The sequence below is a fragment of the Dromiciops gliroides genome, chromosome 4, assembly GCF_019393635.1.
Source record: "Dromiciops gliroides isolate mDroGli1 chromosome 4, mDroGli1.pri, whole genome shotgun sequence".
NCBI classification, from domain to species: Eukaryota; Metazoa; Chordata; class Mammalia; order Microbiotheria; family Microbiotheriidae; genus Dromiciops; species Dromiciops gliroides.
The window spans coordinates 245,448,945-245,468,809 of NC_057864.1; the positions used below are offsets into that span (position 1 = coordinate 245,448,945).

The 19,865-nt window shown below is 46.3% G+C and overlaps 2 protein-coding genes across 8 annotated transcripts in view; both read left to right on the forward strand.

Moving 5' to 3' along the window:
* The window catches only part of ZNF76 (zinc finger protein 76), a 35,618-nt gene extending 33,412 nt beyond the window's left edge, over positions 1-2,206 (forward strand). For all 5 annotated transcript variants that reach the window (XM_043962729.1, XM_043962730.1, XM_043962726.1 and 2 more), the window contains one exon: positions 1,324-2,206. In XM_043962729.1, the coding sequence (XP_043818664.1) occupies positions 1,324-1,428 (105 nt within the window). In that variant the 3' untranslated portion in view covers positions 1,429-2,206. The remainder of the gene's footprint in view (positions 1-1,323) is intronic.
* A 1,497-nt stretch (positions 2,207-3,703) lies between these two features.
* DEF6 (DEF6 guanine nucleotide exchange factor) overlaps positions 3,704-19,865 on the forward strand; it is a 42,556-nt gene continuing 26,394 nt past the window's right edge. The window contains exons 1-3 of one of the 3 annotated variants that reach the window (XM_043999948.1): positions 3,704-3,990; positions 15,723-15,863; positions 16,487-16,672. In XM_043999948.1, the coding sequence (XP_043855883.1) occupies positions 3,802-3,990; positions 15,723-15,863; positions 16,487-16,672 (516 nt within the window). In that variant the 5' untranslated portion in view covers positions 3,704-3,801. The remainder of the gene's footprint in view (positions 3,991-15,722; positions 15,864-16,486; positions 16,673-19,865) is intronic. The other 2 variants (XM_043999949.1, XM_043999950.1) reach the window with 2 other exon arrangements.

Consider the following 19,865-nt stretch of genomic DNA (forward strand, 5'->3'; position numbering starts at 1 on the left):
ATTTCAAGAGAACTGATTTTATGCCTTCTCTTAGATCAAAGTAGGATTAGAAAGTATTTTGTGGTCTCTCCAGCTGAACTTATGAACAGAGTACCAAATGTGATCTCCCCATTCCCATTTCCGTGCTGCCAGATCCTCCCCAGAAGCTTCATGCCTCCTTTCTGTAGCATTATTCATCATCATTCTTTGCACCTTTCCCATGCTCCCTTCTTTTTATTTATCTATTTAGTTAGGGGGTTTTGCAAGGTAATTGTGGTTGCTACTTGCCCAGGGTCACACAGCTAGTCGGTGTCAAGTGTTTGAGGCTAGATTTGAGCTCCAGTCCTCCTGACTCCACGGCTCCATCCATACAGCACCACCTAGCTGCCCCTCCATGCCCCCTTCTGATAAGCTTGACCTCCCAGAGAACAGTTGTTATGTCCTGCCGGAGTAACAATTTAAGGGTGGTTTTTTTTTTAATTTTTTTTTTTTTTTAGTGAGGCAGTTGGGGTTAAGTGACTTGCCCTGGGTCATACAGCTAGTGTTAAGTGTCTGAGGTCGGATTTGAACTCAGGTACTCCTGACTCCAGGGCCGATGCTCTATCCACTGCACCACCTAGCTGCCCCTAACAATTTAAGGTTTACAAAGAACTTCACATACCTTATTTTATTTGCTCATCCAGAAAGCTCTGTGAGATGGTGAATGAAAATTGTATTCTCCTCATTTTACAAATGTGGTGACTGAGACTTAGAACAGGGACATTTTTTTACTCAAGGTCTTGTATCAGAAGTACCAGGACCCAGCCCAGGCTTTTGGACTCCAAACTTTTCCCTGTTCCCTGCAGCTGCTTCTCCTCAGTGATACTCCTGGTGTTGGTAGGAAAGACACTGGACAAAATCTGAAGACCTTAGTGGGCCAGCAGTTTACTGGATTGTGGCTTCACAACATCTCAGGGTTGGAAGAGACTTCCAAGGCTAACTCAGGCTGGACAGAGTAGCCGTGTCACCTTGGAAATGTCTACTCTCTGAGTTTTCGGTTTGGAATTTCATCTGTAAAAATGAGGAGAAAGAGGGAGAGATTGGGTCCTCTCAAAGGTCCTACCTAGTCCAAAAGCTCTGTGCTGCTATGATTTTGACTCCTTTTCCCCTAGGAAATGACCCAGGCCCATTACCCCTCCACAGCCTCCTTGACCTTGCCTTGTTCTCCTGTGTATTAAGCAACCAACAAGCCTTTGAGTACTCGAGGTACAGCTAGCACTGCAGTAGGCTTTAGAGGATACAAAACCTCTGCTTCTCGCCTACGGCGAGTCTCATTCTCTTTTTCTCCTTCTCACCCACTTGTAGCTGGAGGAGCAGCAGACTTTGGAAGAGGCCATTAGTATGGCTACCGCCGCCATGCAGCAGGGGGCCGTGACCCTGGAGACATCGATAGCAGAGAGTGGCTGTTGAGACCCTAGAGCAAGCTGGGTCCCACACAGTGGCAAAGAAGATGCCATGTGGTACAGGCATCACTGTCTCCAAGCGTCCAGGCTGTGGATGAACCACAGAAGGTGGCCACATAGAGGTCACTGAGCCAGAGAAAGCAGCGTTTGAGAGCAGCATAGTTGGGGGAAAGGGAATGGTTTTGCCACCAATAAGGGTGGCGGCCAAAACAGGGGAGTTCTAGATATCCTCAGAAGGTGAGAAGGACCCATTGGGTCACCAGACTGCCTTGGGGCTCCCACTGAAGCCTGCCTGGGTGCTCCTCTTCCTCTTGAGAACACCCTAGTGCCCCTTACCCCTTTCCTTAGGACAGTGAGTAGAGGTCAAGAATGCCTTGGGGGCTGGCCTTCTGCCCTCAGGTAGTTGCTACCCACTATGTGGGAGGCCCCAGCAGAGGCAGGGGAGGGGAGAGCACCTGGCTCCACCAGAGGATATTCTAGAGCCTCTCTAGCCACATACAGCAATAACTATGGCAGAGGTGGGGGCCAAGATGTCCGGGCAATGACAAGAGTTTTCTGAAGGGCCTGTGGCAGACAGGAGAAAAGCAGCAGTCTCCCTCAGCCCACCCCCAGCCACTCTTACTGTGGCTGGAACAAAGAGTGGTCCCTGCACTTAGATCGCTGGGTTTGGAATTTGTGTGTGTGTGGTTTTTGTTTGTTTTTTAATTCCATTTTTATAATTTTTTTCTGCTAAGGGTGATGGTGGCGAGTGGGTGGATGCTTATTTAATAAAAGTCCCAAATTTCTGTCTGGGTCAGTCACTCTCCCTTTGCGCTAGGGATCAGCAGTAAGACACTGACCTCAGGAAGTCTGAGCCCTCACTTGGATCCAAGGGAGCCCTGGGTTTCTCTAGTTATAAATGGGATGAGGTGTTGGGGCTGGGGTGAGTTAGGGATACAAATTGGTACAAAAGATTTGGCCTTTTGAGGTGTGGGATCATAGATCCAGTCATACTGGCCAGGCAGAGGGGGTCCATTAAGGTCTAGTCTTCTCAAGAATGCCAGGCTTCCTTTGGTGCCTACAGTTTCCAGAGGGGCAGCTAGGTGGTACAGTGGGTAGAGCACTGGCCCAGGAGTCAAAAGGACCTGAGTTCAAATCTCATTTCAGACACTTATTAACTGTGTGATTCTGGGCAAGTCACAACCACAATTACCTTAAACATCTGGGGCCCCCTCCAGTTGTCATGAGCTATATCTTGCCACTGGACCCAGATGACTCTGGAGGAAAGAGTGATATTGGTGACCTTGAACAGCCCTCCCTCACTTAAATCCAATTCAGTACAAGTCATGACATCAACTCGATGTCATGGGCCTCTTCGAGAACAAAGGACAAACAACAACAGCTTCCAGACTCCAGGAGAAATATCAGACCCATATTCATCTCTCTGCTGAGAGCTTTCCCTATGAGAGTCTTCCCCATTGTGCAGCACGGCCTAGACCTAGCTGGCAATTCCCTGTGGCCAGGGACAGGCCTTTTACAAGGTGCTGTGGAGGTAGCACTGGACCAGCTGTCTGACAAGATCATCCACCAGCTGGGTGATGCTGGACAATTTACTTAATCCCTCCTGAAGTTGAGCTAATTCATTCATCTGTAAAATGGTGACAACCATACAAAGTACATACCTCCCTGCATTTGTCTGTGTGGCTAGAAATACCCAAGGACAATACTGGAGGGATGGGAGCAGCCCTCTTCCACCTTAACAAACAGTAATTAAACACAGTGAGCTTTGCACTTGGGGAGCCCTGCCCTTTCCCTGGAGATCCGTGCCCCTGATTCCCGGCTAGAGTCTGACTCCCCTGAAGTGGGAGTCAATGTCACTCCTATATGGCTCAAGGAGGGCCTGATGAAGTTTGGGCAAGATCGAGTGCTAAATCCCATAGAAGAGGAGCCCATTGCGGGGAGAGGGAGAAAGAAAGGTTGGGAAAAGGGAGTTTCAATAATTTCGTAGGAATCAGAGATGGATGTCTGTTTCTGGGCAAAGGCTTTCCCCTCCTTTACACCAGTTTCCTTGTCTACCTCTACTGCACCCCTATTGAGAAGAGGTGAGAGCTCTCCTCAGTGGTGACCCTGGCTTCAGAGGCTTACCAGCCTGACTCCTGGGGACAGCATCTTCTACTCCTTCCTCCCCCCCATCAGCAAGAAGTCTCCCGGAACCAGTAGTTCGTTTACTAGAGTGATCTTAGGAACCACCCTCCCACCAGCTCTTTAGGCCAAGAGAGCCCCTGGTGAGAGCAAGTAAATAAGGCCGGTCCCCATTCATCTTGTATACCCACCCCCTCTCCCCTCCGAGGAGGAACCTAGAGTACTTCAGAGCAGGCAGGTGGAGCTAGTGCTCTGTAGTATGGCCCCTCTGCGGTCTCCAAAGCTGTTTGCATTTCCTGAAACCGGATCTCCTGGGTGTCAGAGCAGCCTCCGGGTCCCAGGCTTCTCGGCCATGGCCCTCCGTAAGGAACTGCTCAAATCCATCTGGTACGCCTTCACAGCCCTGGATGTGGAGAAGAGCGGCAAAGTCTCCAAGTCCCAGCTCAAGGTGAGGCAGAGGCCGCCCGAGGGGTCTGGGTCGGGAGGAAGGGACGAGAGGCCCGGGGAGGGGTGCTTTCCGCTGCCCCTGCCTCCAGCCGCGCTTGCTCCTGCATTGCCCCAGGAGCGCGCCCGCCTGGCAGCACAGGTACCCAGAACCCTAGCAAAGGAGCTCGGGAGCCACGGCCGGAGGGCCGATCTGATGCCCCGGAGGGAGGTTCCTGCGAAGTGTGGGACCGTTCCAACAACCTCCCGGCGACCGGCCGGGAACTCGTAGGGGCACAAGGGGAGACTGGGGAACTTCGGAAGACGGGGAGCCAGGCTCGCGAGGTCCACACTCAGACTCGGAGCCCACATGGCCCCCCCACCCTACACCCTCCCCTCGTTCATGCTAGGACGGGTAGCCAGCATCTTCCTGCCCCATTTCCTCTGGCGGCTTTGAAAGGAGACAGAAAGCTCTTCAGTCACTTCCTCTCAGGGCCTAGGGGCTGCATCTCCCCTGTCCCCAGTCAGAGTGGGTCTACTCCCACCCAGGAAAAGGGCAAGAAGCTCCCCCAAACACCCTCCCCCCCCCCTCCACTGGAGCACTGCCTGGCCCTCCCCGTCCGACGCTGAGGTTGAAGAGCTACCGCTTGAGGCCGGGGGGTTCGTAGTTAGCAAGGGGCACGCCAGTGTCGTCTTGAAAGGCGCTGCCCAGCAGAAAGCTGCCGCCTAAGTGACCCTAGGCTGCAGGCTCTCCTTCCTTCTGTCCGTGCCTCAAACAGGTCAGGCTAAGAGGCACGCAGGGACGCCGTTAATAGAGGGCTGAGATGGACCCGACCCGCTGATCCTTAAAAGGCTTCACCAACTCGAGGCATCCAAGTGGGAGGCTTCTCAAACATGGGGCGGGCACTGTGCTAGGCACCGGGGTTGCAAAGTCATTAATAAAATAATCCCCAGCTTCGAGGAACTTCTAGTCTGTTTTAGCCTATCAGCACATCAATGTATCAAAGTCCATTTCAGGGGTAGGAGGCCCTTAGCAGCTGGAGGAATCAGATAGAGAGCCTCATGGAAGAAATGGCTCTCAGCTGAAGAAGGGAGCTCCAGAGATTTTAGGAGGCAGAGGTGAGGAGGGAGCGCCTTCCTAGTGCAGAGGGATAGGAGGGGAAACGGAGAGTCATTTGTGAGGATCTGCAAGAAAGCTGGTTTCCTCCAGTGCTTTGAGGGTAAGGAACCTGTTAAAAAGTAGGTGGGAGTCAAATTGTGAAGGGCTTCAAAAGTCAGACAGAGGTGTTTGTATTTGACCCTAGGGTCAGGAGTTCTCTGAGATTAAAAGTAAGGGAAAAAAAATCATTCTAGGACGATGGACCTGGGAGGAACCTGAGGCCCCCTAGTCCAACTCCCTCATTTTACAGGTTTGAAAAATGAAGCCCCAGAAATTAATGGAGCTGTAGAAAGAGCAGAATGGAGTGTTTACGTCCCACCCTGGATCCTGGGGCCAATTTATAAGGAAGAGTCCCAGCCCCTGAGCTCCTTGCTACTCCACTTATCCTTCAAAGGGGTACCCAGGCACTAATTCCTGGCATTCTCATCAGTCACTGAGAGGCAGAGCAACAGCCCGATTCCCAAACTGGTTCTCTCTTCTCCCCATGCACCCAATGGCACAGAGCTTCTTTGGGCAACTGGGCCAGAATCCCTGGGAGGCAAGGAGAGCTGTAGCATAAGCATAATTCTTTTTGGTCCTGACTTCCATAATCCCATTCAAGCCCGCACCCACAAAACCAGTTAACTCCATCCTGAAAATCTGCCTTTAGGATTGTCAGGTGCCTCTGGCTGGCAGGGCCCATTACAGATCACCCTCAGTTAGTCAATAAGTACCTACTATGTGTTAGACACTGTGCAAAACTCTGGGGATACAAAGAAAGGCAAGACAATCTCTGCCCTCAAGGAGTTCACAATCTAATGGGGGAAGACAACACATAATAAGAAACTGCACCCAGCACGGACAGCAAGGTAGCACAGTGGATAGAGTGCCCCACCAGGAGTCAGGAAAGCCTGAGTTCAAATCCAGCCTCAGGCACTTACTAGCTGTGTGACCCTGGGCAACTCTCTTAACCCTGTTTGCCTCAGTTTCCTCATCTGTAAAATGAGCTGGAGAAGGAAATGGCAAACCACTCTGGTATCTTTGCCAAGACAGGGGTCACAAAGAGTCAGACATGACAGAAAACAACTAAACAAAAACACCCAGCACAGGGGAATGTTGAAGCCCTGGGACACCACTTTAGATGGAAGATATGGAAGGAGGTCTCCTATGTCTACCCTCTATCACTGCCTCATAATTCAGGCAATTTCTCCCCTTAACCAGAATCACTGAAATTTAAGGGTAATAAACATCCAGAGAAGGAGATTCCATGGTCTTCCTGAGTAATGTGGTAGAATATCAGCAGGTTTCAGACAGATCTTTCCCTTTTATTCCTGAATCCCTTTTGCTGCAGAAATATGTAGTTTTGGTTCCATCGCCTGAATACTAACCCCTTTCAGAAACTTGTCTGTTATTCAGTGTCCCCCAACTCCACCCTTAACGCACTACTTTGTTTTCCCCCACTCCTTTAACTTTCCCCATTCTAGGTACCATTGATTTGTCTTCCCTCACCAAGGGCCCCTGGAGTTATTCTCCATGTTCTCTGTGCCCCCTTTATGTAGGGGTTCCAAGCCAGTTTATGGCCCTTTCATCCTAGCTGCATGGTCAGCCAAAGAGGGTCAGTCCAGACCCATGTCTAGGCCTACACTTTGGTTCCCCTGAAGCAATTAGGGATAGCACATTCCCCATGGAAGGGTAAAGTAGATTAACTTATTTGGTTTATGTTCTTTTATGATCATGGGAGTCTAATAGCTGCCTATGACTCTTTGCAGCTACAGCTTAGTTTGGAGGGCAATCAAGCTGAGCATTAATTGTGACCTTGGGCAAGTCACTCCATTTTCCTGGGTCTCAGTTTTCCTCATCTGTAAAATGAGGGGGTTGGGTTAGATGTTCCCTAAGGTCTCTTCCAACTCTATTATATTATAGATCACACATAGGACATTGGTAGAGTTTACTACAAAATGATGGGGTTGGGGTAAAAGATCTCTAGCCTATCTTGTAGAATTCTGGCTTTAAATTAGATCCTCTGTGATTCACTGTGTCAATAGTGAAGAGCCTGAGGGAAAGTGAAGAACTTGATGGCCAGCATCACTGAGGGGAGGGAAAGGACCAAGAAAAGCCCAGTGGTGACAAGGGAACTGGAATGAGAGGAAGTAATGGTCAGGCCAGAGAAGCCGGAAGGGGCTGAAGAGCAATAGAGAAGTGGTCAGAAGACAGCGGAAGAAGTTAAGAAGGGAGATAAATAGAGGTAAATCGTGCCAATACCAGATAGCCAGAACGGAGAATGAATTCCTCCCTTCCTTTCTCCTTCTCCACCTTTCCCTCTCTTTACTCCCTAACATTGGTGCTTCTGGGGAGTATGCCCCTTCCATTGTCCTTGGCCTGGGGCTGAGCGTGCCTCAAGTGCTTTTGACCAGTCCTAAAGAAACTCAGGGAGAGATCATGAGAGGAAAGAAGGAAAACACGGTTTTTTTTTAGGAAAGGCTGAATAAGCAGGAATTATGCAACCTAGAAAAAAGAAGGCTTAGAAGGCACCAAATAATTCTTTTGCTCTTTGAAAGGTTACTTACAGAGGGTGGAAAAGAAGAAGACAGAGCCTTGAGCTGTAGCAGCATGGGTTAAAGTTCAGAATTTCCAACTTCCCTGACAACTGAAGGCTATAAAGGGGTTTTTTGGTTTTATTTTCTTTGTTTTTAAGAATAGATAACTTGAAACCAAAAAACAAAAAACAAAAAAAACCCAAAGGGGTGGCTAGGTGGCGCAGTGGATAGAGCACCGGCCCTGGATTCAGGAGTTCCTGAGTTCAAATCCGGCCTCAGACCCTTGACACTTACTAGCTGTGTAACCCTGGGCAAGTCACTTAACCCCAACTGCCTCACCAAAAAAAAAAAAAAGAGTAGATAACTTGATATATGGAGATGGTTATCTGAATGTAGCTTAGATGGTTCTAATTTTGTTGAAAACATCCAAAGCATCATAGTCTTAGGCAAGTCCAACATAGGCCTTCTTAATTCCATCAGGGCAGATCAGTGCATTAACACTGATAGGACGCTGATGTCACACCTTTACAGCCTTCTTCATCTGATGTTTGTTAGCCTTGGCAACCACAATGAATACCAGAGTTTTATTATCATTGGTCTTGTTCACAGCAGATTAGTGGTCAAGGGAAACTTGATGGTGGCATAGTCAATCAACAATAAACATTTATCAAGCACTGACAGTGTGCTAGACACGGTGCTAAAAGCTGGATTGTTCCAGCTAGAGGCACTTTTCCAAGGATTCTTGGGCTATCTGCAAAGCCAAAGTGTCTTGGGTCCCCAGAGGGTAAGGGGTGCTTGAGTTTTATTCTCATATACACCCTTCGACACTGCCTTCTTGGCCTTCAAGGCTTTCTGTCTGGGGGAAACAAATACTTCCTTCTCCTCCTTCAGTGTCATCTTGAGGGAAAGAAAGGGTAAGAGCCTTAAAGGGTTGGGTTTTTTTGTTTTGTTTTGTTTTGTTTTCCTTTTATTTTTTCCATTGACAAAAATTAGTTTTCTCTCCATCCCACAACAGTTGAAAAAAAAAGAAAAAAAAAAGGAAAACAAAACCTTTGTAACAAATATGTATAGTCAAGTCAAATAACCCTCAACAGAGAGCTTGGCCCCTCCCATACAAAGTGTTTCCCTAAGAGGATGGGGCTGAGAATCTCACAGTAAGATTTTCTTGCTTCCTCATCGGTGTCCTCTCCCTAAGCAGGGTCTGATGACATCAGTCATCATCATCAGTTAAGTCCCTATTACCTTTAGGATTAAATAGAACCTCTGCTGTTTGGCATTTAAACATGATCCCATAAGACCTTCTCCCAGCCTCATTTTGTATCCCTTTGTCCTCTGTATGCTCTACAATCCAATCAAACTGGCTTTCTTGATGTTCTCCATGGGACACTCCATTTCCCATCTCTGTGACTTCCTATTTGTTGGTCCCCATGCACATAATTGGCTTCCTCCTCACCTCCATTTCTTAGAACCCCTTGTTCCGTTCCTTCAAGTCTCAACTCAAGCACCATCTCCTATATGAAGTCTGTCCTGATTTCACCTCCTCCCTCACTCCAGCTCCCAGTGGCATCTATCCACAAAGTACCTGGCATTTATTTTGTATATATTCCTCATAAGTCTGTGTTGTCTCCTCTGGCTAGATGTAAGCTCTTCGAGGGAAGAGACTTGTTTATTTTTATTTGGTTTTTTGGGTTTTTTTTCCCTTTGGTGAGGCAATTGGGGTTAAGTGACTTGCCCAGGGTCAAACAGCTAGTAAGTGTTAAGTGTCTGAAGTCAGATTTGAACTCAGGTCCTCCTGAACCCAGGGCCAGTGCTTTATCCACTGTACCACCTAGCTGCCCCATGTTTATTTTTTATTTGTATCCTCAGTGATAAGCATAGTGCCCAACATGTAGTTGTTGTTTTGTCATGACCCCATTTGAGGTTTTCTTGGCAGAGATACTGGAGTGACTTGCCATTTCCTTTCCCAGCTCATTTGATAGATGAGGAAACTGAGGCAAACAGAGTGAAATGACTTGTCCAGGGTCACACAGCTTGTGTCTGAGGTCAGATTTGAACTCAGGAAGATGAGTCTTCTTGACTCCAGACCCAGTGCAACCTAGCATCTATTGTGCAACCTAGCATGTAGTAGGTGCTTAATAAATGTTGCTTTCTCCTTACAAAGTTGTTTATAGCAATGGTGTCAAACTCAAACAGAAAGGGGACTTAAGGATACATAAGGATGGCTGCAGCCCACATTTTGACTTGGAAAGCCACATAGTAACATTATCTATGTTCTATTGTATTTTATTTAGTTAAATGTTTCTCAATTTCATTTTGATTTGGTTCAGTCCTTCCCCTCCCCCCTCCCCCCAGTGTTTGATACCTTTGCTTTAACACATTGCCCCAAATCCAGTTGTGGTGCCCAGTAGCAGCCTTGATGCCTGTGTTAATTTAATATCCAATATCACCTCTCACCCCACTTGAGGGTGGAATAACACAGCGGCCAACCCCTGAGCCAATGGAGAAATTCCAAGACAGGGCTGGAGTGGACCCAGAATGTTCTGTCCAATCCAGGGGAAACACAAGGAGAAATCCTACGTGAAGAGGAAAGAAGGAGAATGGGGAAAGTAATGTAAGCGGTGAAAAGAGAGGCAGCAAGCAGCTCTTAACCAAAACATTCCCACTTGGTACAAGTATTTGTTCTGCCCCTCCTCCTTGGCAGGGCTGAGTTTGCTACCCTTCCCCTGATCCAGGGCTTACTCCAGCCATTGTACATCCCAGACTTGGGTGTAGGAGCATGAGAAGAAGAAGAGTTAGTGGATAGAGTTCTGGGCCTATTGTCAGGAAGACCTGAGTCAAAATGCAGCCTACTTACTAGCTGTGTGACCTTGGGCAAATCACTTAACCTCTGTTTGCCTCAGTTTCTTCATCTGTAAAATGGGAACAAGAGCAGTGCTATTTTGAGGCTTAAATGAGATCCTTGTAAATCACTTAGCACAGTGTCTGGCACATAGTAGGCATTATATAAATGCTAGCTATTAGGAATGGGCTGGTATGTGGAATAGTGGAAAAAACTCTAATCTGCAGTCAACAGACCTGAAGTATAATCCTGACTCTACCCTTCATGAGCTGTGAAGCCTTGGGCAAGTAACCCTGTGCCTTAGTTTTCTCCTCCATAAAATGATCAGAATAGATGACCCTTCCAGCTCTAAATGGCTATTATTCCATTCCATATTTCTCTGGGGAAGCTAGAGGAAAAATGCACCCCAACTTGGGAGTTCTCTGGTACCTCAGCCTGGCTCTGCATTGCTTACCATCCTTGGGATCCCTAGGTCCCAGCCATAACACTCCAAGGTGGCCACACCCCTTTCCTGACCCCAACTGCGCTAGCCAGAGCACACCCTATTCAGGAAGCCATAGCTGTCTGAGGTTTGCCAACCTCTCCGTCTGGGGACAGGATCTGAGGCCCTGGCTTCCTGGAGCCCTCCCTTTCTCATCATCCTAATACCCCACAAGGGTATTTGGGCCTACACTGATAGCCACAGCCCTGGAATCTACTAGTTCCAGCCCTTCCCCCAGCTTTGGACTTGTGTGGGCTCTGCCTGGGGAAGGGCAGTGGCAAGAAAGAGAAATGAAGAAACCGGTTGTTAAATTGGGCCCAGAGGAGATGGCTAGTGTGATTAAAGTAAGGTGGGGACTGGGGAACTGCCCATACATGGATAAAAAAAGAATAAAGAACCTGAAGAGGAAGAAGGGATGTTAGTTAGAGACCTTCTAGTCCTAGGGTTCAGACAAAAAAACCCACACCCATTAAAATATATCTTTAGAGCCATATTTCCACATAACTGATTTCCATTGTTGTCCTATATGTTTTATTTCATGCATTTAAAAACATTCTGAGGGGGAAGCTAGGTGGTGCAGTGGATAAAGCACTGGCCCTGGATTCAGGAGGACCTGAGTTCAAATCCAGCCTCAGACACTTGACACTTACTAGCTGTGTGACCCTGGGCAAATCACTTAACCCTCATTGCCCTGTGCAAAGGAAAGAAAGAAAGAAAGAAAGAAAGAAAGAAAGAAAGAAAGAAAGAAAGAAAGAAAGAAAGAAAGAAAGGAAGGAAGGAAGGAAGGAAGGAAGGAAGGAAGGAAGGAAGGAAGGAAGGAAGGAAGGAAGGAAGGAAGGAAGGAAGGAAGGAAGGAAGGAAGGAAGGAAGGAAGGAAGGAAGGAAGACATTCTGAGAAGGGCTTACCAGATTTGCAAAAGGGTCTGTAAAACACACACACACACAATGTTAAGGACACTTCATCTAGTTCTACTCTCATTTTAATCTATGGGGAAGCAGTTTCTGAGAGAAGGGAATTCGACCGCCACAGCCACACAGCTAGTTCTTTTTCTTTCTACCGAGAATGGTACAAAAAGACTTAAATTCACAGCTGGGGAGGGGGGGCCTTTAAGGTGAGACACGAGGAAATCTGACCCCTGGCATTTGTGATGCCCTACCATGCTCTGAGCATCGTGCTTGGAGAAAGAAGAAAGCAGGAGCCTTGTCCTAAAGGAATGTAGCATACACGTACAAACCTGAGGCAGAAGGATCATACAGAGTGAGGAGAGTTAATACAAGGCCACCTTTGTGCGAAGAAGGGAGGCACAAGCATTTGTTTGAGGTTAATTAGAAAAGGGCTTCTGGAGAAAGAGGGGGCGTTGTTTTGTTTTTAGTTGATTGTTTAGCCAGCTTTTGAAAGAAAGTATATGTAGGTTGTTGTTCAGTTGTGTGTGACTCTTTGTGACCTCATTTGGAGTTTTCTTGGCAAAGTTTCTGGAGTGATTTGCCATTTCTTTCTCCAGCTCATTTGACAGATGAGGAAAGTGAGGCAAACAGGGTGAAGTGACTTGCCCAGGGTGGCACAGCTTATAAGTGTCTGAGGCCAGATTTGAACTCAGGAAGATGAGTCTTTCTGATTTCAGGCTTGGCACTCTATGCACTGTATCATCTAGCTGCCTATAGACAGGAAAAAGCATAAGAAATAAGGGGGGGCAGCTAGGTGGCACAGTGGATAAAGCACCAGCCCTGGATTCAGGAGGACCTGAGTTCAAATCTGGCTTCAGACACATGACACTTACTGGCTGTGTGACCCTGGGCAAGTCACTTAACCCTCATTGCCCTACAAAAAACCCAAAAACAAAAACAAAAAACAAAAGAAATAAGGGGGATTGGTCACCAAACCTCTCAGTCTCCCCAGGTAACAGAAGACTAAGTTTGATGAGAGTTGTCAGTCAGCACCAGTAGAAGGATTTCCCTACATGCACAGGTGTGGACCACACACAGACACATAAATTATACATATGTATATGTATGTGTGTATATTTGTATACATCACCATGGATTCTTCCTACCTTGTCCTCACTTGCCTTTCTTTGGCTTTTGTCCTGTGAATTGGGCTGGAGCAACCATTCTTCATGGATGTTGCCTAGCACTACACATAAATCCATGAGATTCCCACCCTTGGCAAGCTCTATTCCTCCCAGCCCAGGGTCCCATCACTATAGTCAGAGGCAGGAGGTAGAAGAGTATATGGTATGTTTCCCCTCTAACCTAACCCTCACAGGCTATCTGCATAGTCCCTAAACATCTTTTAGTGATCTGTTCAATACATTTCATTCATGGCTTTTCTGGATTCTGTCTTGACTTCATTCATCCTAACTCCTCATAGATCAAGCATTGGAGGCATGCTAGAGTTGACAATGCTGTAGTGTGAAGCTGTAGGGCATGACCCAACTGAGCATGTAGAAGCAGGGGGAGTCTGTCCCTCAGCACTGCTCCTTACCTCCTGTCTGCAGCATAGTATATATAGAGCACCGAACTTGGATCAGGGGTTCTTAACGTGGGCTCCACGAGTCCCCGAAGGGTCCATGGATAGAGATGGGGGGGGGTGTTCATGAGTTTGGACAGGAAAAAAATCATATGTGAATTTTCATTAACCTCTAATTGAAATTTGGGGCAGCTAGGTGGTACAGTGAACAGAGGGCCAGGTCTGGAGTCAAGGCAACTCATCTTCCTGAGTTCAAATCTGGCCTCAGATACTTACTGGCTGTGTGACCCTGGGCAAGTCACTTAACTCGGTTGACCTCAGTTTCTTCATCTGTCAAATGAACTGGAGAAGGAAATGGCAAACCTTTCTGGTATCTTTGCCAAGAAAACCCCAAATGGGGTCATGAAGAACTGGACACGCCTGAATAGCAACAACAAACAAATTTAGCATTTCCTTCAATTATGAATCTTTAAGAAAAATAATTACCAGATGGGTCCGTGACACATACATGTACACACACGCACACACGCACACACACACACACACACACACACAGAGGTTAAGAACTGATTTAGAGTCTTAAAGGGTGGTTGTAAGACTCAAATAAGGTGAGGAAAAAAATGTTAAGGGGCTACATAAGGATCAGTTAGTATTACCGAGGCGGGGAGGGGGGATGAGCAGGGCTTAGGGGACATTCCTCTGAAAGGCACCTAGTCACACCTCTCCATACCTACTTAAATGGCCATAAATAAATGAAACCTTGGCAGTTGCCTCTAAAAGGCTGCCAACACCTGACTTAGAATACAGAAAGCAGTACTTACTCTTATTTACCAGAAATTTTCTCCTCTTGAGCTTCAAGGGGCCCCCTTGTTCTAATATGGCCAGGATTTCTCAAACAAGCCAGTGTTTCTCCTGCCCATTCCCGGGCATGATTTTATATAAACTTTGATCTGATCTCTTCTTAGTATTTTAAAAACATTCAATGTAGACTCTCAGAGGATCACATCTTTAGAGCTAAACAGACAATTGACAGGGGAGGAAACTGAGGCAGAAAAAGACTAATTGGCTTGCCCAAGGTCACATGACCAGCTAGGGGGGGACCTTCAAGAACATCTACTCCAAACCTGTTTTGTTTCACAGATGAAGGAATAAATTCCCAGAGCAGTTAAATCACTTAGGGCACATGTACAAACATGAGATATATCTGGAGAATAATTTAACAGAACAATATACTAAGAAGTACAAGTTATTACAGTGCTGCCTTTGTGTTAGGAAACAGCATGGATTAGTGGGGTGAGAGCTAGCCTCTAAAAGCTAAGACGACTTGGGTTCTTCTGACATAAATAGGCTGTGTGACCTCTGGGCAAATCATTTAACCTCTCACTCCTGAGTGTTGTAGAGAAAGTGAAGCTTTCTTCTTTTGTGAGACCCAGTTGACTCTCCCAGCAATGAAAGCACAAGTCCCTAGGCCTTTCTCTACCTTTGTGTTAAGTGGGAAGGCATAAAATGTGTATTAAACAAAACAGGCTTTCTGTAGATGGGAGGTAAGGAAAATCATTTAGTTTAATGCCTTCATTTTTCATTTGGGGAAACCAAAGAGGAAGGGACTTGCCCAAAGTCACACAATGGCCAGATGAGAGAGGGGAGGTGATTTGTCCAAGGTCACACAATGGCAGTGCCCCAAAGGGGAAATTACTTGACTTGCCTAGAGTCGTACAATGGCAGGACCAGAGAGGGGAAGTCACTGCCCAGGGTAACATAAAGACAGTGCCTGGACCGTCCTACTAGTGTCTCCAGGTTCCCCAGCCAGTTTCTTTTCCCACTGCATCAAAATGCCTCTTCTAGGTCCATCCCGGAAGCCTACCCCCTTTGATCATTTGAATTGTACTTCCCTGGACCTTCTTCTATATTCACCTTTAGGTCTTTCTGGGGGTGCACCAACCTGATAGTCCCTGCAGGCAGAATTCCAGGTACACACACATCTGGGTGTGGAAATACTGCTGGAGAAACAATGAGTGTTTGATAGAAGCCAGGCTAAGCCTGGGGGCTCTGGATTGAGGCCCCACCTGGGTCCCTTTGACCTGTCATTTTAGCAACCTATGATCTTCCTAAGCACCTTTTTGTACTTTCATCCAAGTGGCCTTGGGACCTTGGTAGCCCTTGTCAGGAGTCGAGGGGAGGAGGGCCTTTCCCATGCTTGGCCAACACAGTCCTGTGAACAATGGGCTGGAACGGGAACCTTTGGCATAGTGTTGTTTGAGGACTGGAAGATTAAAACAATGACCTTTCCCCCAGGTCTTGTCCCACAACTTGTACACGGTGCTGCACATCCCCCATGACCCTGTGGCCCTGGAAGAGCACTTTCGGGATGATGACGATGGCCCAGTCTCCAGCCAGGGTTACATGCCCTACCTCAACAAGTACATCCTGGACAAGGTGAGAGCCAAGCCCTGGCCCTCACCCCTGCCCTTAGACCCACCTCTTTTAACCATTTTTGAACCTCTCCCCACCTAGATGCCACCTCCATCTATCTCTTTCCCTCATTGACCCCAGCCCTATCTACTCTCCATTGCCCTGGTTCCCAAACTGCGACTTCCTGAATCCATCCCAACTCCCTCCCCTCCCACCCTCCAATTCCCTTGACATTTCTATCCTTCCTCCTTATCCTCCAACCCACTGCGGGTTACTCTGGCCACCAAATTGCCATTCCTAACTTTCCTCCTTAACTGAATCCGTCTCTTACATCTCCCAACCTACTACCCCAAACCCTGCTCATCTACCTTCTCACTGCTACACATCCACTTTCATCAACTTGACTCAGTTTCATCCGCATCTCCTTACTAAGCCTTCTTCCTCAGCTTCCCCTAGATTCCCCTGAGCTTTTGTCTTCTCTCTCCCCTTGGCTGGGATAGGGCTTCTCAGCTGCAGGGTTTGGACTCAACAGCTCAGGGGGCTACCCTGAGGGCTTGGCAGGGTAAATCAAGTTGAGACCAAGTTTGGGATCATGATGGGAACCCAGTAAACCCGAGACTGAGCTGACATCTTGGCTCTGATCCCAGGTGGAAGAGGGGGCTTTTGTCAAGGAGCATTTTGATGAACTGTGCTGGACTCTTACGGCTAAGAAGAACTATCAGCCCAACCGAAATGGGAATAGCACGTTGTCCAATCAGGATGCTTTTCGACTCTGGTGCCTCTTCAACTTCCTGTCTGAGGACAAGTATCCCCTCGTCATGGTACCTGATGAGGTAAGGGGAGGGAAGGGGCCCGGAGTCAGGATTTAGGAAGACCTGAGTTCAAATCCCACCTCAGATACCTACTGTCTATGTGACCCTGGGCAAGTCACTTAACTTCTGCCTGCCTTGGTTTCCTCAACTGTAAAATAAGAAGAATAATAGCATCTACCTCCCAGGGTTATTGAGAGGATCAAACAAGAATATTTGTAAAGCACTCAGCACAGTGCCCGGCACATAGTAGGTGCTTAATAAATGCTTGTTTCTTTCCTTTTTTTTTTTTTCTTCTTTGCTTCTAACACCCAAATCACATGGTGACATAATTGGGAGTACTGGACTTGAAATCAGGAAGGTCTTGGGCTGAATCTCACCTCTGTCACATATTAGCAGTGTGATCCAGGAAAGTCCCTTAACTAGTTTCCATATCTGTAAAGTGAGGATAATCATACCTTAGCCAGGCTCAAAGGAGATAACTAACACAGTCAAGTGTTTTTACAAGCCAAACCATCAGTTATTATTGTTATTAAAGGGTTAACCTTGGCCCTGGTATTTACATTTTAAAAGAGGGCAGAGGCCCTTCCTGCAAAGGAAAGGAGGGCTGTGATTGGAATTTCAGGCCCTTGGTGTACTGGGAGGCAAGGAGGCCTACTCAGGACTAGTCAAATCTGCCATTAACTGCATTTGGCCTGGGGCATTTCTTTAATGACTTTCCTTATAAATTTAATACCAATTGCAACAGTTTAACTCACATTTACAGAGCACCATACAGTTTCAAATAAAATCAGAAATACAGTCTCCAATAAAATGGTAAGCTCTAAGTGAATTTATATTTTGCTATGTAACCTCAGGCAAGTCATGTGATAAAATGCATGTATAGACATATATAACTAAACATTATCAAAACAAGAGCTCACTTAGAACCAGGATTAGATCATAGTTTTAGGGCTGGTAGGAACCTCAGAGGCCTTCTAACCTGTTCACTTTACAGATGAAGAAAATAAGGCACAGAGAGGTTGAGTAACTTGCCCAGACTCACACAGCCATTGTCTAAGGCTTGTACTTTTCTCATCTGTAAAAGGAGGGCATTGGCCTCAGAGGCCTCTTCTAACTCTAAATCTAGGATCCCATGAGCCTTTTGGATCATTTTTTTTTCAGTTATGTAGGTTTAAAAGTCTTATTTCTGGGGCAGCTAGGTGGTGCAGTGGATAGAGCACTGGCCCTGGAGTCAAGAGTACCTGAGTTCAAATCCAGCCTCAGACACTTAACACTTACTAGCTGTGTGACCCTGGGCAAGTCACTTAACCCCAATTGCCTCACTAAAAAAAAAAAAAAAAAAGTCTTATTTCCATGGCAGTTTTTGTACATATAGAGTCTGTCTTTGTGTATGTCTCCTAATTCCTCTTCCTTTGATCCATACTCCTTCATAAGTCTTTCTTCTATGTGTCTTTGTACTTTTCATATTTGGACATTTTTATGGGGCAGTAATATTCCATTATGTTAATATGCCATCCTTTATCCGCCCCCAATCTTTAATTGTTAGAGATATGAGTTATTCCTAGTTATTTGTTTGCAAATGCATTCTAGTCCATCTTCTGCTTAGTTACCCAAGTGATTTTTCTAATGGATAGGACCAACCATGTCACTTCCCTACCCAAATCAATTATGGTGGCTTCCTATTACTTCTGTTGTTCAGTCATTTCAGTCACGTCTGACTCTTTGTGACTGCATTTGGGGTTTTCTTGGCAGAGATATTGGAGTAGTTTGCCTTCTCCAGCTCATTTTACAGATGAGGAAACTGAGGTAAAGAGGGATAAGTGACTTGCCCAGGGTCACACAGCTAATGTCTGAAGCCTGATTTTTACTCAGGTCTTTCTGACTCCAGGCCCAGCACTCCATCCACTGCGCCACCTAGCAGCCCTATTACTTCTACGATCAAGTATAAACTTCTGATATTTAAAGCCCTTCACTACCTTCTTACCTTTCCAATAAAGCAACTATGAATATTTTGTTCACTTATGTTCTAGGAGTATACTATTATGGGGTTTAGAATTGGAAGGGACTTGAGAGATCATCATTTTACAGATATATAAACTGAGACTCAGATAAATTAAGTGACTTGTCCAAGGTCATAGAGGTGATGAAGTAGCCAAGCCCAGATTTGAAACTACCTCCTTTTAGAGTGAGCTCCTTTTGGAGTCAGTATGTTCTATGGTATCTTTTATCTCCCATCTCACCAAACAGCTTGATTAATTTATGCAGAAAAGTTTGGAAGTAGAAAAGAGGATGAGGAATGATTAGCAATGGAATACCTACTAGAGAGAGGACCATACACAAAAAAAGCTGGTCTGGCATTACAGAAAAGGATGAGTAAAATGGGATTAAATAAAAGAGGATTAAGTATGTGGGGTAGCACTGATGTTGGAGGTCTTTCTACTGCCAGTCCTCTCTTAGTTCAGGTTCAGTGCTGGGACAAAATGAGGCACTCAAAAGTCATCGAACATTTAACAAAAAGATGTTTGCTTTTCCCTAAACCAGCAAGGATATGCAATAAGGAAGTGGTGGCACTTAATTTCTTTATAAGAGGTCCCCTTCATCTCTATATGGAAAAAACATCTACTCATGAGAGCAGGATATGATGAAGGGCATAGTGACTTAAGTGATCTTCATAAATCGACCAACTTCAAAGGAGGCCCCAACTTTATACAGCAGAGATTTTTTTTTATGCCTGTAGGTAATCAAGAAATCTGGGGCCACTCAAGTCTTGGGATAGATTTGTTTCCTTTGTTGTTGTTGTTGTTGTTGAATCATGTACAACTCTTCAGGATTTTCTTGGCAAAGACACTGGAATGGTTTGCCATTTCCTTCTCCGGTTCATTTGACAGATAAGGAAACAGAGGTAAACAGGGTTAAGTGATTTGCTCAGTGTCACAAAGCTAGTAAGTGTCTGAGGCCAGATTTGAACTCACAAAAATAAGTCTTCCTGACTCCAGACCTGCCACTCTATCCACGTAGCTGCCATTTCCTTTTAGGGAAGACTAATTCTTGTTTGAAGAAGAAAGGGGGAGGAGGATTCCAGCCATGTTGTGGGAAAATGCTGGTGGATATTAGTTCTATCACAAAGTGGGGAGAGGTAAAACCATCTATATTATTTTTACTTAAGGAACCAGGTCAAGAGAGAAAATGAAAGGTTTCTGAAGACTAGTAAAAG